At 44.8% G+C, this 22,799-nt stretch overlaps 2 protein-coding genes across 4 annotated transcripts in view; one reads left to right on the top strand and one right to left on the bottom strand.

Annotated features, from left to right (window-relative positions):
• Positions 1 to 257: 257 nt before the first annotated feature.
• Mtnap1 (mitochondrial nucleoid associated protein 1) lies at positions 258 to 11,983 on the bottom strand. Its single transcript, XM_090350207.1, has 6 exons — positions 11,877 to 11,983; positions 10,852 to 11,045; positions 5,261 to 6,753; positions 2,899 to 3,006; positions 2,256 to 2,363; positions 258 to 400 (listed from the first exon to the last, which is right to left on the bottom strand). Exons 3-6 carry the CDS (start codon positions 6,723 to 6,725, stop codon positions 378 to 380), a joined length of 1,704 nt encoding a protein of 567 aa, XP_090206333.1. The 5' UTR covers positions 6,726 to 6,753; positions 10,852 to 11,045; positions 11,877 to 11,983; the 3' UTR covers positions 258 to 377.
• Positions 11,984 to 12,090: 107 nt separating this feature from the next.
• Positions 12,091 to 22,799, top strand: part of Vcf1 (VCP nuclear cofactor family member 1) — a 19,810-nt gene continuing 9,101 nt past the window's right edge. Inside the window, exons 1-2 of one of the 3 annotated variants that reach the window (XM_090350209.1) lie at positions 12,091 to 12,340; positions 18,161 to 18,260. In XM_090350209.1, coding sequence (XP_090206335.1) covers positions 12,120 to 12,340; positions 18,161 to 18,260 — 321 coding nt within the window. In that variant the 5' untranslated portion in view covers positions 12,091 to 12,119. Of the gene's footprint in view, positions 12,341 to 17,657; positions 17,838 to 18,160; positions 18,261 to 22,799 lie in introns of those variants that run through there. The other 2 variants (XM_090350208.1, XM_090350212.1) reach the window with 2 other exon arrangements.

The raw sequence follows: 22,799 nt of genomic DNA, 5'->3' as shown, positions 1-22,799 counted from the left end.
TGGAGTTTGCAATTATCTTACCTGTGCCTCTTGAGTGCTGCTGGAATTACAATGCCAAATAAGAAACAGCTTCTTTATTTAAGTGACATGCTCTGTCATCTACTCATCTTCTTAAATAACGAGTTCATGATTCAACAAACCTGTTTTTTTCTCTACTTGGTCACTTTTCAGAGCAAGCCATAGAAGCACCTAACAGAACCATATCTGGCCGCCTTAGTAAGAACTCTACCATATGTGATTGCTTTAGATTGCAGTTGTTTATTCTTATACTCCCCCACCCCCATCCCCTGGACAAATTTAAACTGTGCCATCTGCTCTGCAGTTGTTTCCACTGAGCGCCCTTCACCTTCTGAGTTTTCTTCCATCTCCCATCAATATTACTTCCGCCAGCGCTGCAGCTCTTTGAACAAACAAGATAAACCAAACATAAGAATCGAAGGTGCCACACCCCTAAGGTTTCTTTTGCCTCTATGGATCATTCTGTTATACATTTTTTCCTTTCTTCTCATCTCTTCTTCTTTCTCTCTTCTCTTTTCAGTGTGTGTGCTAGAACTGCAGCTTGAACTCAGGGCCTCTCACTCTTGTTTGGCTCTTTTACTCTAGCACTTAAGTCACCCCTCCACTTCTGGCTTTTTCCTGGCTATGTGGAGGATAAGTCTCATGGACTTTTCTGCCCCAGCAGGCACAGAACTGTGATCTCATATCACTAGGAGTAGCTTGGGTTATAAGCATGAGCCAGTGCCCAGCCTATATTTTCTTTTATAAACTGAAAGAGCTAACTTTTAAGAAAGGGAGGACAAGGTGAAGGAGAGTGATAAAGGGGGTGATTGGAATACACTGCATACCCATCTAGAAATATACTAATGCATGCTAATTAAAAGAGTTCACACTTCAATTATTCTTCAGTTATTCTTCAATTATTCTTAAGTTAGGGATGTGAAAACTAGCACTTGTACTAACGTCTGATACCACCAAGCAAACCAGCCCTTTCGGACCACAAAAACTATGAGGTTCCCCCATTTTCTGGGAGAAGTAACTGCTTTAATGTATTGATACCATCCTTTACCAGCAGCCAAGTGCCTTATAATACAAGAGCTGGCAGCTGTGCCGTCAGCAACTCAGTGTGCTATGGCTCCATTCCAGCTCAAGACCCGCCCTCCTGCTCACTAGGCAGAAGCCTGGGAAAAACATTCAATGAGTGATTTTTAAAAAACTTTGTCCAGTTATGGTTCCACAGGTTTTGAGTATGTGAGGTTTCTTTGTTATTGTTACAGCTGTCTTATGCTTTTACACTTTAAGTTTTTCTTTTTCATCTTTTGAAAGGGGCTGTCTTCTTCTACATTACAGAAAAATACTCATAGTCATCTATAAATTTTCTTTTAATTTAAAAAGGCTATTTGTTCACCTAAATTACAGAAAAAAATACTGACAGCCACCTATAAACTATTTTTTTTTAAAGTCTGTCTTGGGGCTTGAACTCTGGGCCTGGTCACTGTCCCTGAGCTCTTCAGCTCAAGGCTACCTCCCTACCTCTGGGCCTGAGGCTAGCATTCTACCACTAGGCCAAACTCCTGGCTCCTCCATTTTTTTTCTGTTTTAATACTTTTCTCTGGTGGCCTTGGGTTTGAACTCGGAGCTTTATACTGACTTGCTCGGCTGATACTCTACCACTGGAGGCAAGGCTCCATCTCACAAACCCCAAATGCAAATAGTCAGTAAAATAAAATAAAAGCAAATTGGTTGGGAGCATTGTCTAGTGGTAGAGTGTGTGCCTGGCATACACGAAGCCCTGGGTTTGATTCTTTGGTACCACATACATGAGCAAAGCTGCAAAAACCCAAGGACAGTGCACAGGTCCTGAGTTCAAGCCACAGGACTGGCAATAAATAAATAAATAAATAAATAAAAATAAACACAGATTAAGATGCTGTCTGAGGCATACGGATGAGTGAGAGCTGTGCTGCTACTCCAGTCACTGAGGACAAGCGCCTTCCTCCAGGCAGGGAAACAGTTTGAGGATGACAAGACCACTAGAGCCTCAGCAGCAGGAGTAAATGTGTAATTATGTAAATGTCAAACAATATACAGGCCTTTAACAAAAGCCTCTAAATACTCCAGAACCTCAAGCAGTAACTGCTCATTCACTGGGGCATGCCAGACACTGTGAGATTACCAGGAAAAGCTCCTGCGAGAACCCTCTGAACCCCGGTAATGGAAAGACCTGTCTTGTATGCTACAAGGGCAGAAGAGCTTACTCAGATGCCTGAAACTCCAGCTACAACACAGGAGGAAGTATCCTGTGAAGAGCATTGTGATGCCACCAACTCCACTCTTCTTTATAGTGGTGTTACACCTGATCCAGCCTGTTCAGGGAGAGACAGGGCACAGGTTATGGTATGGTAGAATGTGGTCTGTCATCTGTGATAGCCAGTTATCCAATGAGTCTGGAAGAAGGGACTATAATCCTTAGGATTTACATGTGCACACATATATAAACAGGGGAGATAAATCCCAATGTTCTTGTATCAGGGAGCTTGGTTAACGCCTTCTGTTAGACTGATTGGCTATGCGATGTCAAGTTTCTAGGGCAGAGACTAATTGGCTAAGTGGCAATGTCCAGGCTTTGGGAGGAGGTGTGATCACTGTGGCTGGGGCACAGCGAAAGGCAGGGGCAGGTACTCAGGGAGGTATGAGCAAGCACAAGCTGTTCAATGCATGGTAGCTGCTACTCTATCAGCTTGGGTGCTTCAATTTATGTCTGACTCTAAAATGGAAACAGACAGCAGATGACAACCATGACTTCTTTATCTCTGCCTTACTGATTTTAACAGCCTACAGCAAGATCATTAAAGCCCGGAGCCGGTTTCTGAACTTAACAGTCAATGACTTCAGCCTCACCTTTGTGCAGTGCGCCCAAGAGCCTCGTTAGAGGGAAGGTGGAGGTTGTAAGCCCAGTCGGGGGTTCCAAACTCCATACACCAGCCGAGCTTCTTTCCAACAAAAGAACTAGGGTTCCAAACAAAAGTCACTGTGATTGCTCATCTGAGCTCACCCCTTCCCCAACATGCAGAGCCATGGTTCTCAGGCCTGCATCTTGGGACAACACTCATTCTCAACAGTGGGGTACTCATTTCTGCTTTGGATTGCTGTTAACCTTGCCTTGAAGGTCAGATCTATTTCAGTTAAAAATCTGTTCCAGGCTGGGCACCAGTGGCTCATGCCTGTAATTCTAGTTATTTATTTAGGAAGTGAGATCTGATGATCACAGTTTGAAGCCAGTCTAAGCAGGGAAGTCTGTGAGACTTATCTCCAATGAACTACTCAAAAAAAAAAAAAAAAAAGCTGGAAGTGGAGCTGTGGCTTAATTAAGTAATAGTCTTAGCTTTGAGCAAAAGCTCAGGGATAGTGTTGAGTTCAAGCCCCAGGACCTGCATACATGCAAAAAGCTGGACAAGCTGCAGCTGGGCTCAATGCTGGCATGTGCAAGATCCTGGGTTTGATTCCCAGCACCACAAAAAAACAAAACACTACAAGTCTCCCTCCTGCACAAAATATGATTCCATGAGAACTGCTGTGGTTCTGCAAGCATTTTCACCTTTTGGGAACCACAGCTGAGCTATAGGTTCTGGTCAGGCATGAGTGTGTAAGAAGCCCAGGGAGGTGCTCACCAACACTCACAGATCTGGAGTAGTTTCTCAGATCTCCCCGGCCTGCTGCTCAATTCCATTGGGTCTCACCACCAACCCTGTCTACCTGGCTTCTCTGGGAGCCTCTCCTGCCCCACCCCAACTGTATGGGATCTTACTTGCCAGTATCCACCCAGGTCCCTTCACCTCATGCATCTGATAGGGTGAAGCACCAGGGACAATAGCCCCAGGTCTGATGAAACTACTGAAAATCCTCATCCAACTTCTATACCATCCCTCAGGCCTAGTCCAAGTTGCAGATACACCATCTCACTCACCCTTTTGGCTGGCTGTCCATTATGCACAGGCTCATTTGCTCAGGACCCTGATCTGGGTTTGGTCTAAGACATCTTTTCAGAGTCCCTGGCTGGTAGTGGACCCAGGTCAGGTTGTCATACACCTGTTCATTTCTTGTTTAGCAGTACTGAGCACTGAACTTGAGGGTAGTGCTACTTAAGTGAGCATTCCACTGCTTGAGCCACACTTCCAGTTTTCTCTCCCACTCCCATGATCTGAGCTATGGTCCTGTGGACTTTTTGCCTCAATGGGCCTTGAATCATGATCTTTCTAGTATCATCCCCTTATGTAGTACAACTATAAGGCTGAAGCCCCAGTCCCTGGTATAGCTGGCTTTTTTTTTTTTTTTTTTTTTGCTAGTCGTGGGGCTTGAACTCAGGGCCTAAGCACTGTCCTTGGGCTTTACTCAAGGCTAGCATTCTGCCACTTGAGCCACAGCACCACTTCCAGCTTTTTCTATGTATGTGGTACCGAGGAATTGAACCCAGGTCTTCGTGCATGCTAGGCAAGCACTCTTAACCACTATGCCAAACTCCCGGCCATCTGGCTCCTTTCTAACCCTAATCACATACGGCTATCTGGGTTGAGCTACTATAACTACCTTGTATTTTCTTATGTTTTTTAGGGAGGGTCTTGCTATATAGTTCAGGCTGGCCTAGAACTCACTGTCCTGTCTGAGTGCTATGAACACTACGTCTGGTTTAGGCGCCTTTGTTTCTTTTTTTGTCTATCATGGGACTTGAACTCTGGGCCTGGGTGCTGTCCTAGAGCTCTTCAGCTCAAGGCTAGTGCTCCACCATTTAAGCCACAGCATCACTTCTTCTTTTCTAGTGGTTAATTGGAGATAAGAGTCTTTTTTTCTGCAGTCTTTCATGCCCTGGCTAGCTTTGAATTATAATTCTCAGATTTCATCCTCCTGAGTAGCTAGGATTATAGGCCTGAGAGTTTTATGTCCAATTAACAAAGATAATGACTGGAAGCAGATATGTAGGCTCAAGTGGTAGAGCATTAGCTATGAGCACAAAAGCTCAAGAAACTGCAGACTTAAGAGTTCAAGCCCCACAACTGTCAAAAGAAAAAAAAAAGATCACAAGACAGTCCTAGTCCAATCTTCAACGCTTGGTGGAGGAAAATGGTACAGGATTAAAGCATGGTTACTCACTGATCTTTGGAGGAAGAACTAATATTCTCACAATTGTACGTTTAGTTCAATGGGCTGTATAGGGAAAGGTAAATCTTAGTATTGTGGCCTTATTCAGAAAGCACTATAAGCTTACCTTGTGAGAGATGTCCCCCCAGGGGACTGGGAAGTTGGGGTCTCTGGGCCACTGAGCTCCAATACTGAGGCTTCCTTGGCAATACCCCTAGTTCAACATAACCAGGGTAGAGCTCTGGAAACCACTCCAGCCCCGTGGAGCTGAGAGCAGGCTTTCTGCCAACAGCAACGTGACTGATGAGGGAGCTTTGAGAAATATGACACTGGATGGAACGGGAGGATTGCTGGCACTTGGAGTGCAATGCTTGAGGGTGACAGGGAGGGTGAGGTTCTGGGGTGGGATGTCCCTGCTCTTCTAGAAAGAGTGTGACATCAGGGACCCGTTTATGACCACAGACTTGCGCTTTCTCTCCTTGAAGTCCTTTAATGGAAAGAGAGGCAAGAGTCTGATGATCTGATGGCGATACACAAAGAAACTTATTGTAAGTTGCCTCTCGAGGAGAGAACAGATTTAAAAGTGAATCTCCATCTTGCTGTTTCTCCTTGGTGGCTAAGCTGCCGGTGAAGTTCTTACAGCCACGGTCCATGGAAGCCCGTTCCTGCACATGTGTCACAAGCATGCTGTTCTTAGCATTTCCCTGGCCTCGACATACCTCCACTCCACGGCCAAGTCCTATACCCTGATTTTCAACTGGGACTGGGCCTAACAGGTTAGGGTGAAGGCCTAAAAAAAGTGATTCCGGGTTCTTTTCCTGAGCATCAGGGTTTCCAACGTCAGCAGAGAGTGCTGGCTCATAGCTTCTGTCTCTGGAATCACTCTTGCTTAACACTGATGTTATCATAGTTTGGACTCCATCATTGAGATTCTTTGGAGAATGACAATCACTCGTAGGCACAGCCAATAATTTTACTAGAAGCCCTTGTCTTTGGGGCTCAATTGTATCTAAGTTCCCATGCACAGGATTGGCTTGTACATCATTTGATGTGGCTGAGGAATCTTTTCTACCTTGATTTGACAAAGATGGTTCTCTTGAACCACTGGGTAATGATGCTTCCATTTCTGCAGGACTCAACTGGATTTCCTCTGATTTTGGCAAATCTTTGGCAAGTTCTCGCTTAGGAGAGGGGTTAATTGAGGGATCAGGCTGAGCCTTAATTTTTCTCCGGAAGGCAATCTTAGGTTTGGAGTATTTCAATACTCTGAAGGTTAGGTGACTCTGAGTCACCTTTGGGGTACTTGCTCTTCCTAAATCAGTATCTTGCAGTAGAAAAGATGTTCCTTTCCTTTCCAGTCTGTTGTTTTTTGATTTGGTATTTCTTTTCTCATCCTCTGTTTCTAGTTCTTTCCTCTTACCTTTGGTTAAGTCTTTGGTTGGTCTCTCCACTATTTTAGCACTTGGGACTACAGCTGGCTTGGACTGATAAACTTTCTGACCAGCAGGTATGGTCAAGTCTATCATTTTACAGTGTGGCAAGTGGGATTTTAATCTTTTAAATGGCTTCTTACAGTAAGGGCACACTTCCATTTTGGCTGGATTATCACTTATCTTCTTTCTGAAAAAGATAAAATGTTAGAAAATGAGGTCAGGAACTGGGGGCTTATGCCAGTAAATCTAGCTACTCAGAGGGGCTGAGATCTGAGGGTCACAGTTCAAAGCCAGCCTGGGCAAGAAAGTCTGACAAATGCATCTCTAATTAATTACTAAAAAGCCAGAAATGGAGCTGTGGCTCAGGTGTTAGGGTGCCAGAACTAAGCAAAAAAGCTAAGGACAGCATCCAGGCCTTGAGTTTAAGCTCTAGTACTAGGACAAAAACAACAAAAAAAGATATACACTTAGGATATACTATAAATACTGGCATGTGTGAATCTTATCTCTTAATTTGGAATTAACTAGGTTAAAAGAAACTTTAAACTTTTTTTTTTTTTTTTTTTTGCCAGTCCTGGGCTTGAGCTCAGGGCATGAACCCTGTCCTTGGGCTAGAGCTCTACTACTTGAGCCTCAGCACCACTTCCGGCTTTTTTCTATGTATGTGGTACCGAGGAATTGAACCCGGGTCTTCGTGCATGCTAGGTAAGCACTCTACCACTAGGCCAAACTCCCGGCCCCAGAAACTTTAAACTTTTTGGGGTGAGTACACAGCATATAGAAGACAGTATAGTTTTAAAATAAACATTTCTGGTATGTCTGTGTATTTCAAATCTATAAGAAATCAGTGATATAAAAAAGATGTTCAAAATAGCAGGAGAGTAGCCAGAGTAAAAATGTTTGCTGTTTACATTAACTGGATATTGTGTGAGTATAGAATTGTTTAACAGTCTTAAAAAATATCACTCACTGGGGCCAGGAGTTTGGCCTAGTGGTTAAAGTACTTGCTTAGCATGCATGAAGACCGGGGTTCTATTCCTTGGTACCACATACATAGAAAAAAGCCAGAAGTGGTGCTGAGGCTCAAGTGGTAGAGCTCTAACCTTGAGAAAATCTAAGGACAGTGCTCAGGCCCTGAGCTCAAGCCCAGGACTGGCAAAAAAAAAAAAAAAAAAATACCACTCACAGGCTGGAGTTTGGCCTAGTGGTAGAGTGCTTGCCTAGCATGCACGAAGACCCAGGCTCAATTCCTTGGTACCACATACATAGGAAAAAAAAAAAAAAAAAGCCAGAAGTGGTGCTATGGCTCAATGGTAGAGGTCTAGCCTTCAGAAAACCCAAAAAGAGTGCTCAGGCCCTGAGCTTAAGCCTGGGACAAAAAAAAGTCACTTAAGGATGAGATGATTAAAAAAAAAAAAAAGCAAGGTTCCAAGGAGATATAATGAAAGATCCACTAGGTGCAAGAGGAGAATATCAGAATTTCCACTATCTTGAGCCAAAGAAATGAAGATGCCATTTTATATTTTTAGTAATATACATACATGTATGTGTAATATACAAGTAAAAAAAAATGCAATAAGCCGGGCGCAGTGGTTCATGCCAGTAATCCTAGCTAGCTATTCAGGAGGCTGAGATCTGAGGATCAAGGTTCAAAGCCAGCGCAGGCACAAAAGCACTTGAGACTCTTATCTCCAATTAACCTCTAGAAAATGGGAAGTGAGGCTTGACTCAAGGGCAGGTAGGTAGCCTCGAGCTGAAGAGCTCAGGGACAATGTCCAGACACAGGGGTAGAGTGGTAGCCTTCAGCTGAAGAGCTCAGGGACAGTGCCCAGACTGAGTTCAAGCCCTACGACCCACAAAAAAACAAAAACAAAAAACCACAATGAGGCAAACTTTCAGCTACAATTTATAATAGCAGTTATTACTGGAAAATTTGCTTAACATTTTTGTTAAATGTAAGGAAGTTTTAGCCTGGTACAGTGGCTCATGCCTATAATCCTAGCTACTCAGGAGGCTGAGATCTGAGGATCAGGGTTCAAAGCCAGCTAGGCACTAAAGTCCATGAGACTCTTCTCCCCAATTAGCCACTAGAAAACCAGAAGTGATCCTGTGGCTCAAGGGGTTAGGGGGATAGCTTTGGGCTGAAGAGCTCAGGAACAACGACCAGGCCCAGAGTTCAAGCCCCATTATTGACCAAAAAAAAGAAAAACGCTTTAAAACATTCATACTAAGATGAATTAATCCTAGCAATTCAGGAGGCTGAGATCTGAGGATTGTTCAAAGCCAGCCTTGGCAAAGAAGTCTCTTGTGAGACTACTACCCTAACTATTTAGCCATAGCACCACTTCTGGTTTTCTGGTTGCTAATTGGAGATAAGAGTCTCACAGACTTTAGTGCCCAGGTTGGCTCTGAACCATGATCCTCAGATCTCAGCCTCCTGTAGCTAGGATTACAGACATTAGCCACTGCATTTGACTGTGAGACTCTTATCTGTCTGAATAAAGCACTCAAAAATCAGAGTGACCCTGTGACTTTTAAATGGTAGAGTGCTACCTAGCCTTGAGGAAAAGAGCTCAGGGATAACCCCCAAGCTCTGAATTCAATCTTATAACTAACAACAACAAAACCAAAATAAACAAAAAAACATTCATGGGTCAGGAGTGTGGCCTAGTGGTAGAGTGCTTGCTTGCTTAACCTGCACAAAGCCCTGGGCTCCATTCCTTGGTACCATATACACAGAAAAAAACAAGTGGTGCTGAGGCTCAAGTGGTAGAGCCCCAGGACTGGCAGAAAAAAAAAATCATACCATAGATCATTTGTACCTGTTATTCTCAATAGTTGGGAAACATTTAATTCCAAAGCTCTGTTGAAAGTTATGGGGCTGGAAGTTTGGCTGAGCAGTGGATTGCTTGCCCAGCATGCATGAAGCCCTGGGTTCAATTTCTTTGTACCACGTACACAGAAAAAGTAAGAAGTGGTGTTGTGACTCTAGTGGTAGAGTGCTACCCTTGGGCTGAAGAGCTCAGGAACAGCACCCAGGCCCAGAGTTCAAGCTCCACTACTGAGAAGACAAAAGAAAAAGTTATTAATACTTTTGTGCCAGTTCTGGGGCTCAGTCAGGGCCTCATCCTCTCCTTAGCTTTGTGTTTCATTTCTTTTTCACTCAAAGCTGGCACTCTCCCACTTGGGCCACATATCCACTTCTGGCTTTTTGCTTACTAGAGTTTCTAACAGTCTCTCAGATTTGTTAGCCAAGGCATAGCTCTTAGTCTTCTTAACAGCTAGGATTATAGGCATGAGCCATGGGCTCCTGGGTTATTTTTAACAGCTCTTAACTGTTTCTAAAAGCTTCCAGAGGGCAGGGACATTATTTGGGGCACAAGTAGAATCTTAAAATCTAACACTAAGCCTGGCATATAACATTTGTTTCATGAATCCTTTCTCTAGGCATCCACATACCAGTATCACAGTTCTTTTTCTTTTGCTCTTTCTTTCTTAGTTATTTATTTTTGTCAGTCATGGGGCTTGAACTCTAGGCCTGGGCATTGTCCCTGAGCTTTTCAGCTCAAGGCTAACAATCTATCACTTGAGCCAAAGTGCCACTTCCAAGAATCACACAGTTCTGAGGCTGAAACTATCTTCTGTTTTCCAAATTGATCATAAAAGCTGATCTTGAAACAATTTAATTATTCATTAAAGCCACCGACCCATTTCATCTTACATCTTATGCCAAGCTGACTTTTCTGCCAACAATCCACAGTGCTGATTCCTCTTTTTCTAGGGGTATACATTGACAACAGGACAAAAGCTATAGGCTGTAACATTTTGAAAATGCATACAAGTGAAGCCAATCTATGGGATATCTGTCAGAAAGTTTAGGAATGGCTGAGATCTTGTCCTTCTGGTACTCCACCGTCCATTTCATCCTACTGCAAAGACTCCTGTGTGCTTGTTTTCTTTTTATTTATTTATTTATTTTTGAAGGGTCATGGGGCTTGAAGTCAGCCTGGGCAGTGTCCCAGAGCTCTTCAGCTCAAGGCTACCGCCCTACCCTTGAGCCAAGCCCCACTTCCGATTTTTAGACGTTAAGTGAAGAGCCCCAGATCCTTTTGTGCCTGGGATGGCTTTGAACCTTGATCCTCATATCTCAGCCTCCTGAGAAGCTAGGATTTACAGGCATGAGCCACCGCTCCGGGCGTTTTTGAATATATACATATTTTTTATTGTTGGGGTGATGTACAAAAGGGTTACAGTTACATTCACCAGGTAGTGCCTGTTTTTTTACCCGAGCTGTGTTAGGATGATGCTAATTCTGTTGCTGTTTTTCCCGGATCCTCATTCTTCCCGATCACCTTTCCTGAGTTTGGCAGAAAGAAACCTTGAATTTCAGCCTGTGTAGCGAGATACAGCGAGGAACTGTGGCCCAGTACTGAACGCAATACAAACTGGGTTATCTGGTTGGCAGTTCCGGGGGACGTTCTGGAAAACAGTGAGTTAAGCATTCAACTACCCAGCCTGGTGCTGGTGGCTTCACACCGGTAATCTCAGCGACTCAGAAGGGTGGGATCCGAGGGGCGGGGCTCGAAGCCAGCCCGGATAGTTAAAAGTCCATGAGCCTTTTATCTCCCAAGTAACCAGCAAAAGAGGAAAGGAGCGGTGGTTCAAGTGGTAGAGTCTGCCTGGAGCACAAAAGCTCAGGGACAGCGCTCTGGATGGGCACATTAAAAAAAAAAAAAAAAAAAAAGAATTCACCCTCCCAGGCACCAGGCGGATCTTACCGTTTTGTCACCGCTCCTCCCACCTCCCACCTCCCGCCTGGGCCGTGTTCCCAGGCCTGGGCTGACCTCCCTTCATCCCGGGCCGGGGTCCGGGGTCCGGCCTGGGCTGACCTCCCTTCATCCCGGGCCGGGGTCCGGGGTCCGGTCTGGGTTGACCTCCCTTCATCCCGGGCCGGGGTCCGGGGGTTGGGTCGGGTCGGGACCCCGCCTCCCAGGATTCCCACCGGAGGCTCCAACCAGCCCCTCCACAGCGACCCATCGCTCTGTCGCCTCGGGGAGTCTTCCCGGAAACAGCCCCGCCCCTCAAGACTCACTGTGGACCAGAAGAATTCGCGACTCAGCCGACCCCAAGTACCGCCGGGCGCCGGCGTCGAGCCCCCCGAAGCCCACCGACGCTTTCCCAACCCCCGGGCGCGCGGAGGGTGGCCCGCGCCACTGCCTGATGGCGCCTCCCGCCCCCTCGTCCTTTTAAATGTGACCCCCACCAGGATTTACTCAAACACTTGGCGTCAATTATTATGATATACATTACATTATTTAAACCCTGGTTTGGTTTTGTTCCAAGGTGTTACGCTTTGGTTGCGGACAAGCGAATGCCTAGGCCACCTTAGAGGTCCTCTGTCTCAGAGGCTTCCAGTTGCGCCTGCGCCTTCCCTCCCTCTCCCCCTCCCTAGTCCAAACCCGCCTCTTTCCTGTGGGCGGGGCCAGAGCGCGACGCCGTGGGGCCGTCGCGCCACTGCGCAGCCGCAAGGGGGCGGTACCACGGAGGTGCGACATGGGGGGGCGCGGAGGAGACGCCGGAAGTGGCAGTGGTACGAGTCCGTCTGAGGGGTTTTCACAGCCGGCGTCCTCAACCCGCGCGGCGGCCAGAGCCAAGGCCCGAGGGGGTGGGCGTGGCGGACGCCGGAACACGACCCCCTCCGTCCGCTCTCCGCGCGGGGCGGCGCCGCGTCGCTCCCCTCCACCAGCTGCCATGAGCGAGCGCCTCCGCCCTAGGTGAGACGGAAGGGACCCCCGTCCTTTCCGGCCCGTCGCCGGAGGATCCGCGGGGTGGAGCCGAGGGGCCGCCCGCGTCCTGCAGGTCCAGCTCCGGGCTGTGCGGCCGGCCTCTGGAGGCGAGAGGGACGCGCGAGTGGCCGCAGCCTGGTGTCGGCGGGCAGCCCGGAGGGGTGACATGCCGGAGTTCCAGGTCCCCCCTCATCAGTCCGGCCGGGAACGAGCCCTGTGGGGTCTCGGAACGAGGACGGGTGGTCCTGAAGCGTCCCGGTCCTACGTGTAGGCAGGGGGTGGGGGTGGGGGGCGGAATGTTCTGGAGTGAGGGCGCCTCTGAGGGCGCCGGGGGGACCTGCCGGCGCCCCCCAAGGTCAGGTGGAAAGGGGGCTGGGCTTCGTTGAACCCTGCGGCCGAGAGGGATTAGGGTAGACCGCCGAGCTGACTGTGAACCCGGCCGGGCTGCTGTCCACGATGGGCTGTGACTCCCGGCGCCGTGGCCTGAGCAGGCAGCATTCTAAACTGTGGGTGCAAAGCCGTTTGACTCGGAAGGCGAGGTAGGATTGCAGTGGGAGTTCGCTGGTTCCCCTCCCGCCGAGCCTGGCCCCAGGGTTGCGGGGTCTGTGATCCGAGGCTGTGATCCGGCCCAAGCTTGGCTTTCTGTCGTGTCTTGTCTTATTTTCCTCTGCCAGGAGTCGAGGAGGAGGAGGAAGTGGAGATGCGCGTATCCCCGAGTGAAGCTTTAATTTTCAACTTGGGGGGGGGGTGGGGATCGTCACCACGGAGCTTGAAATGAAAACCTGTGGATCACTAAGTTCAATTATATATATATATATATATATATATGTATTTTTTTTCTTCCCATTTTTTTTCTGATGAGATGCATTGGGAAAGATGACTTGGTTTACCTGGGTCTTTTCCGACCTCACTGAATTTGAGCTGAAGTAAAAATGGCTTATAGGATTGGCTTGGTAGATTATACTGAATCTTGTTACTTACTGTCCTTAACTCTGAATGTAATTGACAAGACTTTGGTCAAAGGCTCTTCTCTATAACCCTTTGATTTCATGGGATTAAGATTCTTTAAAGCATCTTGAAGCTGTTTGGCTTGTAGTGAAAACCTAGGGAGTCCCAAATGCATTGGATACCTGATTTGGATCAGGTAGACAGAAACATAAAACCTGTACTTGAGTGGGCAGGATATCCTCAAATTATAATTTGGTCTTGGTATTACTGTCATGCCAAAATGCATGATCTGTGAGTAGGGAAGAGCAAGAAGCAGCAGTTCTTGACAATTATTAACAAGATGGTTGAAAAGTTTGAATTGGGCCAAGCTGAAATGACTGGTCAATGACATGTCATGGGAAACAAAAACCTTAGATGTAAATGGAGCCCAACTGTTTGGTGTGTGTGTGTGTGTAGTTTTTAATTTTCAAACTCAGTTTGTATTTCTGATATTTATTGGGTTGTTCCCAGATCTAAAAAAGGCAAATATTTGTTACAAAAAAAAAAAGATTTCCATACTCAAATAATGTGTTTTCACTGACAGCAGATTCTTTTTAATGTTTTTTGTGTGTGTGTGTGTGGATTGTAGGTCTTGAACTCAGGGCTTGGGTCCTGTCCCTGAGTCCTGTCCCTGAGTTCTTCAGCCAAGGCTAGCACTCTACCACTTGAGCCACAGCACCACTTCCAGTTTTCTAGTGGTTAATTGGAGATAACAATCTCATGGACTTTCATGCCCAGGCTGGCTTCAAACCATGATTGTCAGATCTATCTCAGCCTCCTGAGTAGCCAGAATCACAGGTGTGAGCCACTTGTACGGAGCTACTTTTCATCTTATGTATGTTAGTAATTCCTGTAAAATAAGTCCTTTTGTTTGGGCAGTGTTTCCTTGCCTGCTTCTCTCTTGTGTTTCATGAACTGTGATGGACCAGTTTTACAGTTCTAGCTTGTTCACATCTCTGGGTCCATTTCCTCAATTGTAAGATGAAAGGTTGATCTAAGACAGTTTTTGAAACTATTCCACAGTAAACCACAATGGTTGTAGAGAGGTGGATATGTGATCTGCATTTTATAACAGATCCCTAGCTTTTATATTTGCTGAAGTTTCCTTTCCCCAGTAAGAAGAGTTCTTTTTGTTTTTTAAAAAAGTGAAAACCATAGCCGGGCGTAGTAGCTCACACCTGTAATCCTAGCTACTCAAGAGGCTGAGATCTGGTAGTTCAAAGCCAGCCCTGGCACTACAAAGCCCAGAGACTAAGATCTCCAATTAATCACCAGAAAACAGGAAGTGGGGCTGTGCCTCAAGGATAGTGTGGTAGCCTTGAGCTGTAGAGCTCAGGGACAACCCCCAGGCCCTAGGGTAGAGCGTTAGCCTGGAGCTGAAGAACTCAGGAACAGCACCCAAGCTGAGGTCAAGCCCCATGTCCCATCTCCCCCCACCCCTCCAAAAAAAATGAAATGAAAAATGAAAACCAATTTCCATCCTCTTAAGATTACATCTCGAAAGGTTAAAAATGAAATAAAGAAAAAAAATGAAATAAAGGAGTGAGCCATCTTTCCAGAGCATCATGTCAAACAGTCATCTGAACCTAGGTGGGAAGGAGAGAATATAATCAATTACAGGGTATGTGCCAAAAATTATAACTTGCTTTGAAACATTAGTGTCAAAAACTATAATCTGACTGACTATACAGAGATGAGCATGCAGTCATGATCTTGTCAGTTATTAACAACATTGTTGAAAGTGGAGAGATTGAAAGAGGGAACCTGTTAACAGTCAAAGATCAGGGAGATGAGAACAGGTATGGCTCATTCTGAATGCTCTACCACCCAAGAAGAGGATCAGTTACAGGCCAGAAATCCTGTGAAAATACAGCAGTTCAGTTGATACCTCAGTACTAGCCTGTCTTTGTTCTTAGACTTTTTCTGCCATGCAACCCCCTTTCCCTCCTTGTCATTGGAAAGGTACGTCCTCATTACAAATGAGGAAATGGTAAATTTTGGTCAGGCTCCTAAGTTTGGTTAGTGACTCAGCAGCCCAAAATATGATCAGCTGTTAGCCTACTGATAAAAGAAGAGTTCAGGGACTAGCCTGCTGCCATTGGATGGGATTTCTCTTTGGGTGTCAGATGGCTTCAGCAGAAATGCCTTGCAACTGAAGCACATTCCCATGTAAATTCTCTGATTAGGGTGGGATGGAAGTGGAACCTTCTTGATCCAGATTTATAATAGAATATCCATTGAATGATTATTAATCTGGTATTCATCTGGCTTTAAACTTCAAGTGCTTCAGAAATTAAATGCAGTCTTTAGGGTCTTATTGTCTAGGGGAAGATGTAGAATAGAGATGATCATGGAATGAGGTAAATGGTTCTGAATCACGCTCAAAAACTGGCATCATTGGTACTGGGAATGTGGCTTAGTGGTAGAGTGCTTGCCTAGCAAACATGAAACCCTGGGTTCCATTCCTTAGTACCACATACACAGAACAAGCCAGAAGTGCTGCTGTGGCTCAAGTGGTAGAGTGCTAGTCTTGACCAAGAAAAGCTCAGGCTCACCTAGACCCTGAGTTCAAGTACCAAGGGGGGAAAAAGCGAAAAACAAAACAAAAAAAAACCCTCCAGGGGCCAGGAGTTTGGCCTAGTGGTTAAAGTGCTTGCCTAGCATGCATGAAGACCCGGGTTCGATTCCTCGGTACCACATACATAGAAAAAAGCCGGAAGTGGTGCTGAGGCTCAAGTGGTAGAGCTCTAGCCTTGAGAAAGTCCAAGGACAGTGCTCAGGCCCTGAGCTCAAGCCCAGGACTGGCAAAAAAACAAAAAACCCTCCAAACTCTGTGATCATACTCTTGCATAAAGTTAGATATTGAGAGTGTTGTAGAGTACAGGGAAGTGAATTGAGTAAAATTGAGTTTTTCCAGTATTCAGACTTCAACTCAAAACCCTAGGAATCAGGATTTGTTAACAGTAAGCCATGCTATATACTCTAAGTACTTTACAAAAGGATTGGTTGTGTCTCACTAGTCTTCTGTCTCAGCTGCAGAAACATGAGCCTCTAGGCATTTCATGATAGTAGATGCTGTTATACATTGTTTTCACCGTGCTGCCCAGAAAGAGAAGGGCCTGTCCTCCGGCTAAGCTGCATCATATAGCTACCTGTGCCATTTTATACTGGAAGTGGGACTGGACTTTGGACTTTATATTTACTTTATTCAAACTTGAAATAACTGTGGCTAGTAGACATTGTATTGGACAGTGTAATTGCAGACATTTTATCTTATTTTATTCTTTGTCAGCCCTGCAGCTTGAACTCAGGGCCTGGGTACTGTCCCTGAGCTTCTTTTGCTCAGGGTTAGAGCTCTCCCACTTAGGCCACAAATCCACTAAAGCCAGCCCGGACACTAAAGTCCATGACACTCTTATCTCCAATTAACCACTAGAAAATGGGAAATGGGGCTTGGCTCAAGGGCAGGGTGGTAGCCTTGAGTTGAAGAGCTCAGGGACAGTGCCCAGGCAGAGTTTAAGCCCCATGACCCACTATACACACACACACACATATACACATACACATACATACACACACACACACACACATATCTTTTTGTGCCCTTTGAGTTTATTTTATTCTTTTGTCTTTAGTAGTTGTACAAAGGAGTTGCCATTTAACAGAGAAGTTTATGAATAGTATACCTTGATCAATGTCACCTCTTTCAGCTCTCTACTACCTATTCCTTCCCTCACTTTCCTTCATTGATATACTTTGAATTCTTGACTTCATTCTATCTTCTCTTCTTTTGCCCACTCCTTTTCCCTTGACTGCTCTATTTCTCCTTTTTAATGTATTTGGAAATCCTTCTGAGCCAGGCACAAGAAGTAAGTAGCACATGCTTGTAATCTTAGGTCTTTTGGAAGCTGAGATCTGAGAATCACAGTTTGAAGGAGCCCTGGAAAAAAGTCTGTGAGACTCTTGTCTCCAGTGAACTACTTAGGAAAAGCTAGAAGTGATGTTGTGGCTCAAATGGTAGGAAAAAAAAATATCAGGCAGTATCTAGGCCCTGAGTTCAAGCCCCAGGACCAGCACATACATACACACACACACACACACACACACACACACACACACACACAAACACACAAACACACAAACAATTCCTTCTGACTGCACTTGATCTGCAAGTTTCTTTAAACCTGCAGTTTGTGCTGCAGCCTCAAGGTCAGAATCTAGTGACATGAATGAAATGACTGTTGTATCATAATACTAGTAGTCTGCCAAACAGATTAGAGCCAGAGCTGCTTCTCCAGTGATCACCTAGGATAGTAACTGAGCCCCCACAGAGCATATTTAATGTGGTACTTACAGGGGGAAATCAGGGCTGGGGAAAATCAGCCTAGAAGCTACCACACATGCCTGATACTCCTGTGTGACACCTTTGTATAGATACGCAGGACAAACAGGCAAAGACAGGAACTCCTTTCAAATCTTGTCATATGGAAGAGAGTAGGTAATTTGAATTTTACATTCTGGGAATGTTTAAAGAAGAAAACTTTAGTTGTATTTGGTAGCTTAGTCCTTAACCTTTTCCTGTTCTTAATTAGCAGCAGGTAATTAAACTTTTCAATATTTTTTTCATACCATAGCCTTGCTAATTTAACCTTGACCTTACCACCATTCTCATATATTCTTGCTTAGTGCTCAGTAATAGTGTACTTAGAACTTATTGAGATGTCATATGGTATGTTTTTTCAGGTGAGAGGGCAAGTTTATTTGTTGTCCTGATTTACAATTTTTTTTTAAATTTTTTTCCTCCTTGTGTTTTAATTTCAGGAAAAGAAGAAGAAATGGCAATGAAGAAGATAACCATCTTCCCCCACAGACCAAAAGGAGTACAAGAAATGCTGTCTTTCAGGATTCCTGGGACACAGAAGTAAGGAGTGGGTCACACATTCACTTGTTTTCACTGCTTGAACATAGTAACCCAGTTTCTGCTGTGTATAATTCAAAGAATAAGTATGATTTCAACTGACTGCAATAATTTCAATCCTATTTCTATTTTGAGTCCTGTTCTCTTTGTCAAACTTTGTACTCTATTCCTAGCAAAGAGCATTCACTCATGCATGCACACACACAACAGGCACACACGCATACACATACACACACACAGTTTCAAGGATCTTTGAAAACCCATCTTTGGACTTCCTATTTTATATATCTCCACAACCAACATGTTCCCTGGTCATCTCTAAGCCAATTGTTGTCCTTAAAGGTAAACATAGTTTGTTCAGTTAGAAATTTTAGGCATGTATTATGTATGAAGTATATATATGCAAATCCTATTTTGAAGTGATTTTACTTTCCATTGTGTTCTAGAAAGAACTTTTCCACTGTGGAGGAGAGAGCATCTGGGTGGTGGGGGAGACTCATTGAGTTCTCTGTAGTTCTGGTTTCCTAAAAGAGTGCTTGTCTGGACACAGGATAATTTCTTTGTGTGGTTGGAAGGCTTCTCAGATGGGAAAAGAGAGTTAGTGTTAGGTAATGCTTCTGTAATGCACCTGAACATTGGTTTTTGTCACACCAGTGGAGAAGTGTCATGGTGACAGAGCCTCACACTTAGAGCAGAATTCTCTCTCTCCCCCTTTTTCTCCCCTTCTTAGGTCATGAGGCTTGAACTCAGCCTGGGCACTGTCTTTGAGCTCTTTAGCTCAAGGCTAATGAGCTACAGTGCCACTTCCGGTTTTCTGGTGGTTAACTGGAGATGATTCTCACGGACTTTAGTGCCTGGACTGGCTTTGAACCGTGATCCTCAGATGCCAGGATTACAAGCACAAGCCACCAGTGCTCAGCTGTTCACTTTCATAGTTCCCAGTAATGGAGACTCACTTTAGTCCAGGTGAAATCCTAAGGGAGTCATCAGTAACTGTCATGTGGATAACCCAGGTTAGGGTTAGGGAGTCCAGGTTTGTTCCTTCTGTGGGGGGACTTGGGTCTTTCTAGCCTTTTTTCCTTCCTTCCTTCCTTCCTTCCTTCCTTCCTTCCTTCCTTCCTTCCTTCCTTCCTTCCTTCCTTCCTTCCTTCCTTCAATAATTAACAGAAAAGTAATTAAGCTTCTGTGTAATGTGATAATTGGAAAGATTCAGGGATGAAAGAAACCAGATTAGAAACTGCGGGGAACATCTTGTGATAAATGCATAGCAGTAAGGCTGTTCATTAAAGGTGTGTAGAATACTTTCAGTCTTAGTGTCCCCCCACCATCTTTGTGGGAACCCTGCTGTACAATCTTTACACTTCTTTGGAGAAACTTCTATCTGTACCACTCTTTCCTCTCCATCTACAGTTCTGATGTCTGAACAGGAATAGGAATTGTCATCTTTTTTCTTACTTTATTCATTTATTTTTTTGCCAGTCCTGGGCACTGTCCTTGGGCTTTCTTTTTTTTTTTTTTTTTTTTTTTTCCTGCCAGTCCTGGGCTTGAGCTCAGGGCCTGAGCAATGTCCTTGGACTTTCTCAAGGCTAGAGCTCTACCACTTGAGCCTCAGCACCACTTCCGGCTTTTTTCTATGTATGTGGTACCGAGGAATCGAACCCGGGTCTTCATGCATGCTAGGCAAGCACTTTAACCACTAGGCCAAACTCCCGGCCTGTCCTTGGGCTTTCTTAAGGCTAGTGCTCTTATCACTTGAGCCACAGCACCACTTCTGGCTTTTTCTTTGTATGTGGTATCTAGGAACAGAACCCAGGGCTTTGTTCATGCTAGGCAAGCACTCTTAACACTAGGCTACACTCCTGGCCCCTCTTATCTTATTTTCATTTATTTATTTTTTGGTCAGTCTTGGGACTTAGGCCTGGACATTGTCCCTGAGCTCTTCAGCTCAAGGCTACCACTCTACCCCTTGAGCCACAGCGCCATTTCTGGTTTTCTGGTGATTAATTGGAGTTGAGACTCCCAGACTTTTTTAGTGCCCAGGCTGGCTTTGAACCACAATCCTTAGATCTCAGCCTCCTGAGTAACTAGGATTATAGGCATGAGCCACCACGCCTGGTTTCTCTTATTTTAAGAGATACACCTTAGGGTGCGTGCGTGCATGCGTGTGTGTGTGTGGCCACTCAGATCACAGAAGAGAGCAGTCTTGTTCAGTCTTGTTCCTCAGCCCTTGGGTCCTGTGTCTTGTTCTTACTTGCCCAAAGAACTTCAGGTGTGCCACCATCCTGTGAAGTAGGGACTTGTTATCCTGTAAGGTTACTACAGTAGATTGTGAACTGTCTGTTTTGTTTTTGTGCCGGTATTGGGGCTTGAACTCAGCCTTGTGCTCTTGCTTGGCTTTTTGTTTTATTTTGTTTGTTTTGCCAGTTGTGAGCCTGGGCACTGTCCCTGAGCTGCTTTTGCTCAAGGCTAGCACATTACCACTTGAGCCACAGTGCCACTTCTGGCTTTTTCTGTTTGTGTGGTACTGAGGAATGAAACCCAGGACTTCCATGCTAGGCAAGCACTTCACCACTAAGCCATATTCTCATCCACTTGCTTGGATTTTTTGCTATGGCTGACACTCTAGCACTTGAACCACATCTCTAGTTCCAGCTCTGCTGGTTAACTGTGAGGTAAGAGACTAAAATATGCTGCCTGGGCTCTAAACCTTGAATATCAGATCCTGAGTACTTAGGCTTATAGGCATGAGCCTCCACTGCCTGGTGGATGATAGGTTAGGTCTATACCCATTATTGATAGTAGTTTCAGCTTTGCTTAACTGATTGGTCCCAGCACACCCTGAGTTTAGAAGTGCTGTATTCTATGCTCCCCACCCCCAACTTCACCCCATAGCTACAGTGGCATCGAATGGCCTGTATAACTGGAAATGCAGAAAGCTGCAGGAAATTTTTTTTTGTTCAAGACCAGTACTCAAACTCAGTACCTGATGTTCTTACTGTTGACTGATGCTATACCAGCAGAGCTATGCCTTCAAACCCAGGAGGGAAAATCTTTTGAAGTATAAAGATTAAGGTCTGAATAATTGTATTTTCTCTACTGGAATAGACTCCAGAGTTTGTAGCACAAAACTAAGTTTGCATTTGGCTCCTTTTTGAAAATTATATATAAAAGAGAAGATGATCATTAATTTTGTTAACTTTCGTTAACTGAGAATATGGGCCTCTTTTTGGCTATACTGAAGTTTGAACTTGGGACCTTGCACTTCCTAGGCAGGCAGTCTACCATTTGAATTAAACTACCACAGGGAGCTCTGTAAATTGAAGATAATATATGTCTCTTTCTTCTATATACTGTGAAGCCATAGAATGAGAACTGATTAGTACCATAGAGAGATACTTCATGTGTTTTCTTTCTCTTACTTTAGTAGGAAAAAAAATCTCTGCTTCTTAGGTGGAAAAACTGGGAAATGGAAAAATAAAGGCACTTGCCAGCCAAAGTCATTGCCAGGAGGAAACAATGAGAAGCTGGCCCCCTAGGGCCTGTGTGTTGAGTTGCTAACTGTGGTCTCTCATGTTCAAATAGACTGATGGAATATTTGCCGGAGCAGCTAGCTTGGGAATCATAGGAACAGAGCAGAACTTTGCTCCACTTATCTGTTAGCTGGAAGATAGTTTTCCAACTACATGCTATGGTCTTATAGTCTCTGGAACACAATTGTAGATGTCTAATATGAAAAGGTAAGAAAGGAATGGGGACTAGTGCTTTAAAACTTGGTATCTTTGGTGTGTATGTGTGCCAGTCAGGGCTTGGGTGCTGTGCCTGAGCTTTTTCTGCTCAAGGCTAGCAGCACTATGCCACTTGAGCCACAGCTCTCCTTCTGGCTTTATTGTTGGTTAATTAGAGATCAGAGTCAGGCTTTTCTGCCTGGCTGGCTTTGAATCTTGATCCTCATATCTCAGCCTCTTTAGTAGCTAGGATTACAGACATGAGACCTGGATACCTAGTTTGTAAATCTGGCTTCTGGTTCTTCAATGTATGTCTTTTAGGAAGTGATTCTATGCCAGTAAATTAGGTCGATCTTTTTTTCTGGTCCTGAAGTTTGAATTCAGGGCCTAGGTGCTGTCACTGAGCTTTTCTGCTTAAGGCTAGCATTCTACCACTTGATCTACAGCTCCACATCTGGCTTTATAGAAGTTATTGGAGTAGGAGTCTCATAGACTTTTCTTCCCTATAATGCCTTAGAACCCTGAATTTTAGATCTTGGCCTCCTCAGTAGTTGGGTTACAGGCATAAGCGTCTGTTACCCAACTAAATCAATCTTTTAAAAATACAAGGCTCACTTCTAAACCTTTTTATTTTATCTTTAACAGCGTTCCAGGACCATTTTGATTTTTCAGATTCCTATGAAGTAACTGAACACCGATAGCACATATCTACAGAATTCATATCTCTCTAGGCACTGATTGCTCATACCTGTAATCCTAGCTACTCAGGAGGCTGCGATCTGAAAATTGTAGTTTGAAGCTAGCCTGGACAGGAAAG

Source organism: Megascapheus bottae, chromosome 17, assembly GCF_031878675.1.
Source record: "Megascapheus bottae isolate mThoBot1 chromosome 17, mThoBot2.hap1, whole genome shotgun sequence".
Taxonomy (NCBI): Eukaryota; Metazoa; Chordata; class Mammalia; order Rodentia; family Geomyidae; genus Megascapheus; species Megascapheus bottae.
Note: the sequence above shows the minus strand (reverse complement) of the source record. Positions and strands in the feature narration are given on the sequence as shown.

What these genes read in the sequence shown, in the direction of transcription:
- Mtnap1 (XM_090350207.1), bottom strand. Translation starts at nt 6,725, where the DNA reads ATGGAAGTGTGCCCTTACTGTAAGAAGCCATTTAAAAGATTAAAATCC. An exon ending in GGGGGGACATCTCTCACAAG is followed by an intron (nt 3,007 to 5,260) that starts GTAAGCTTATAG and finishes TTGGAACCCTAG; the next exon opens with TTCTTTTGTTGGAAAGAAGC. An exon ending in CTGGAGTTTCAGGCATCTGA is followed by an intron (nt 401 to 2,255) that starts GTAAGCTCTTCT and finishes GTTTGTTCAAAG; the next exon opens with AGCTGCAGCGCTGGCGGAAG.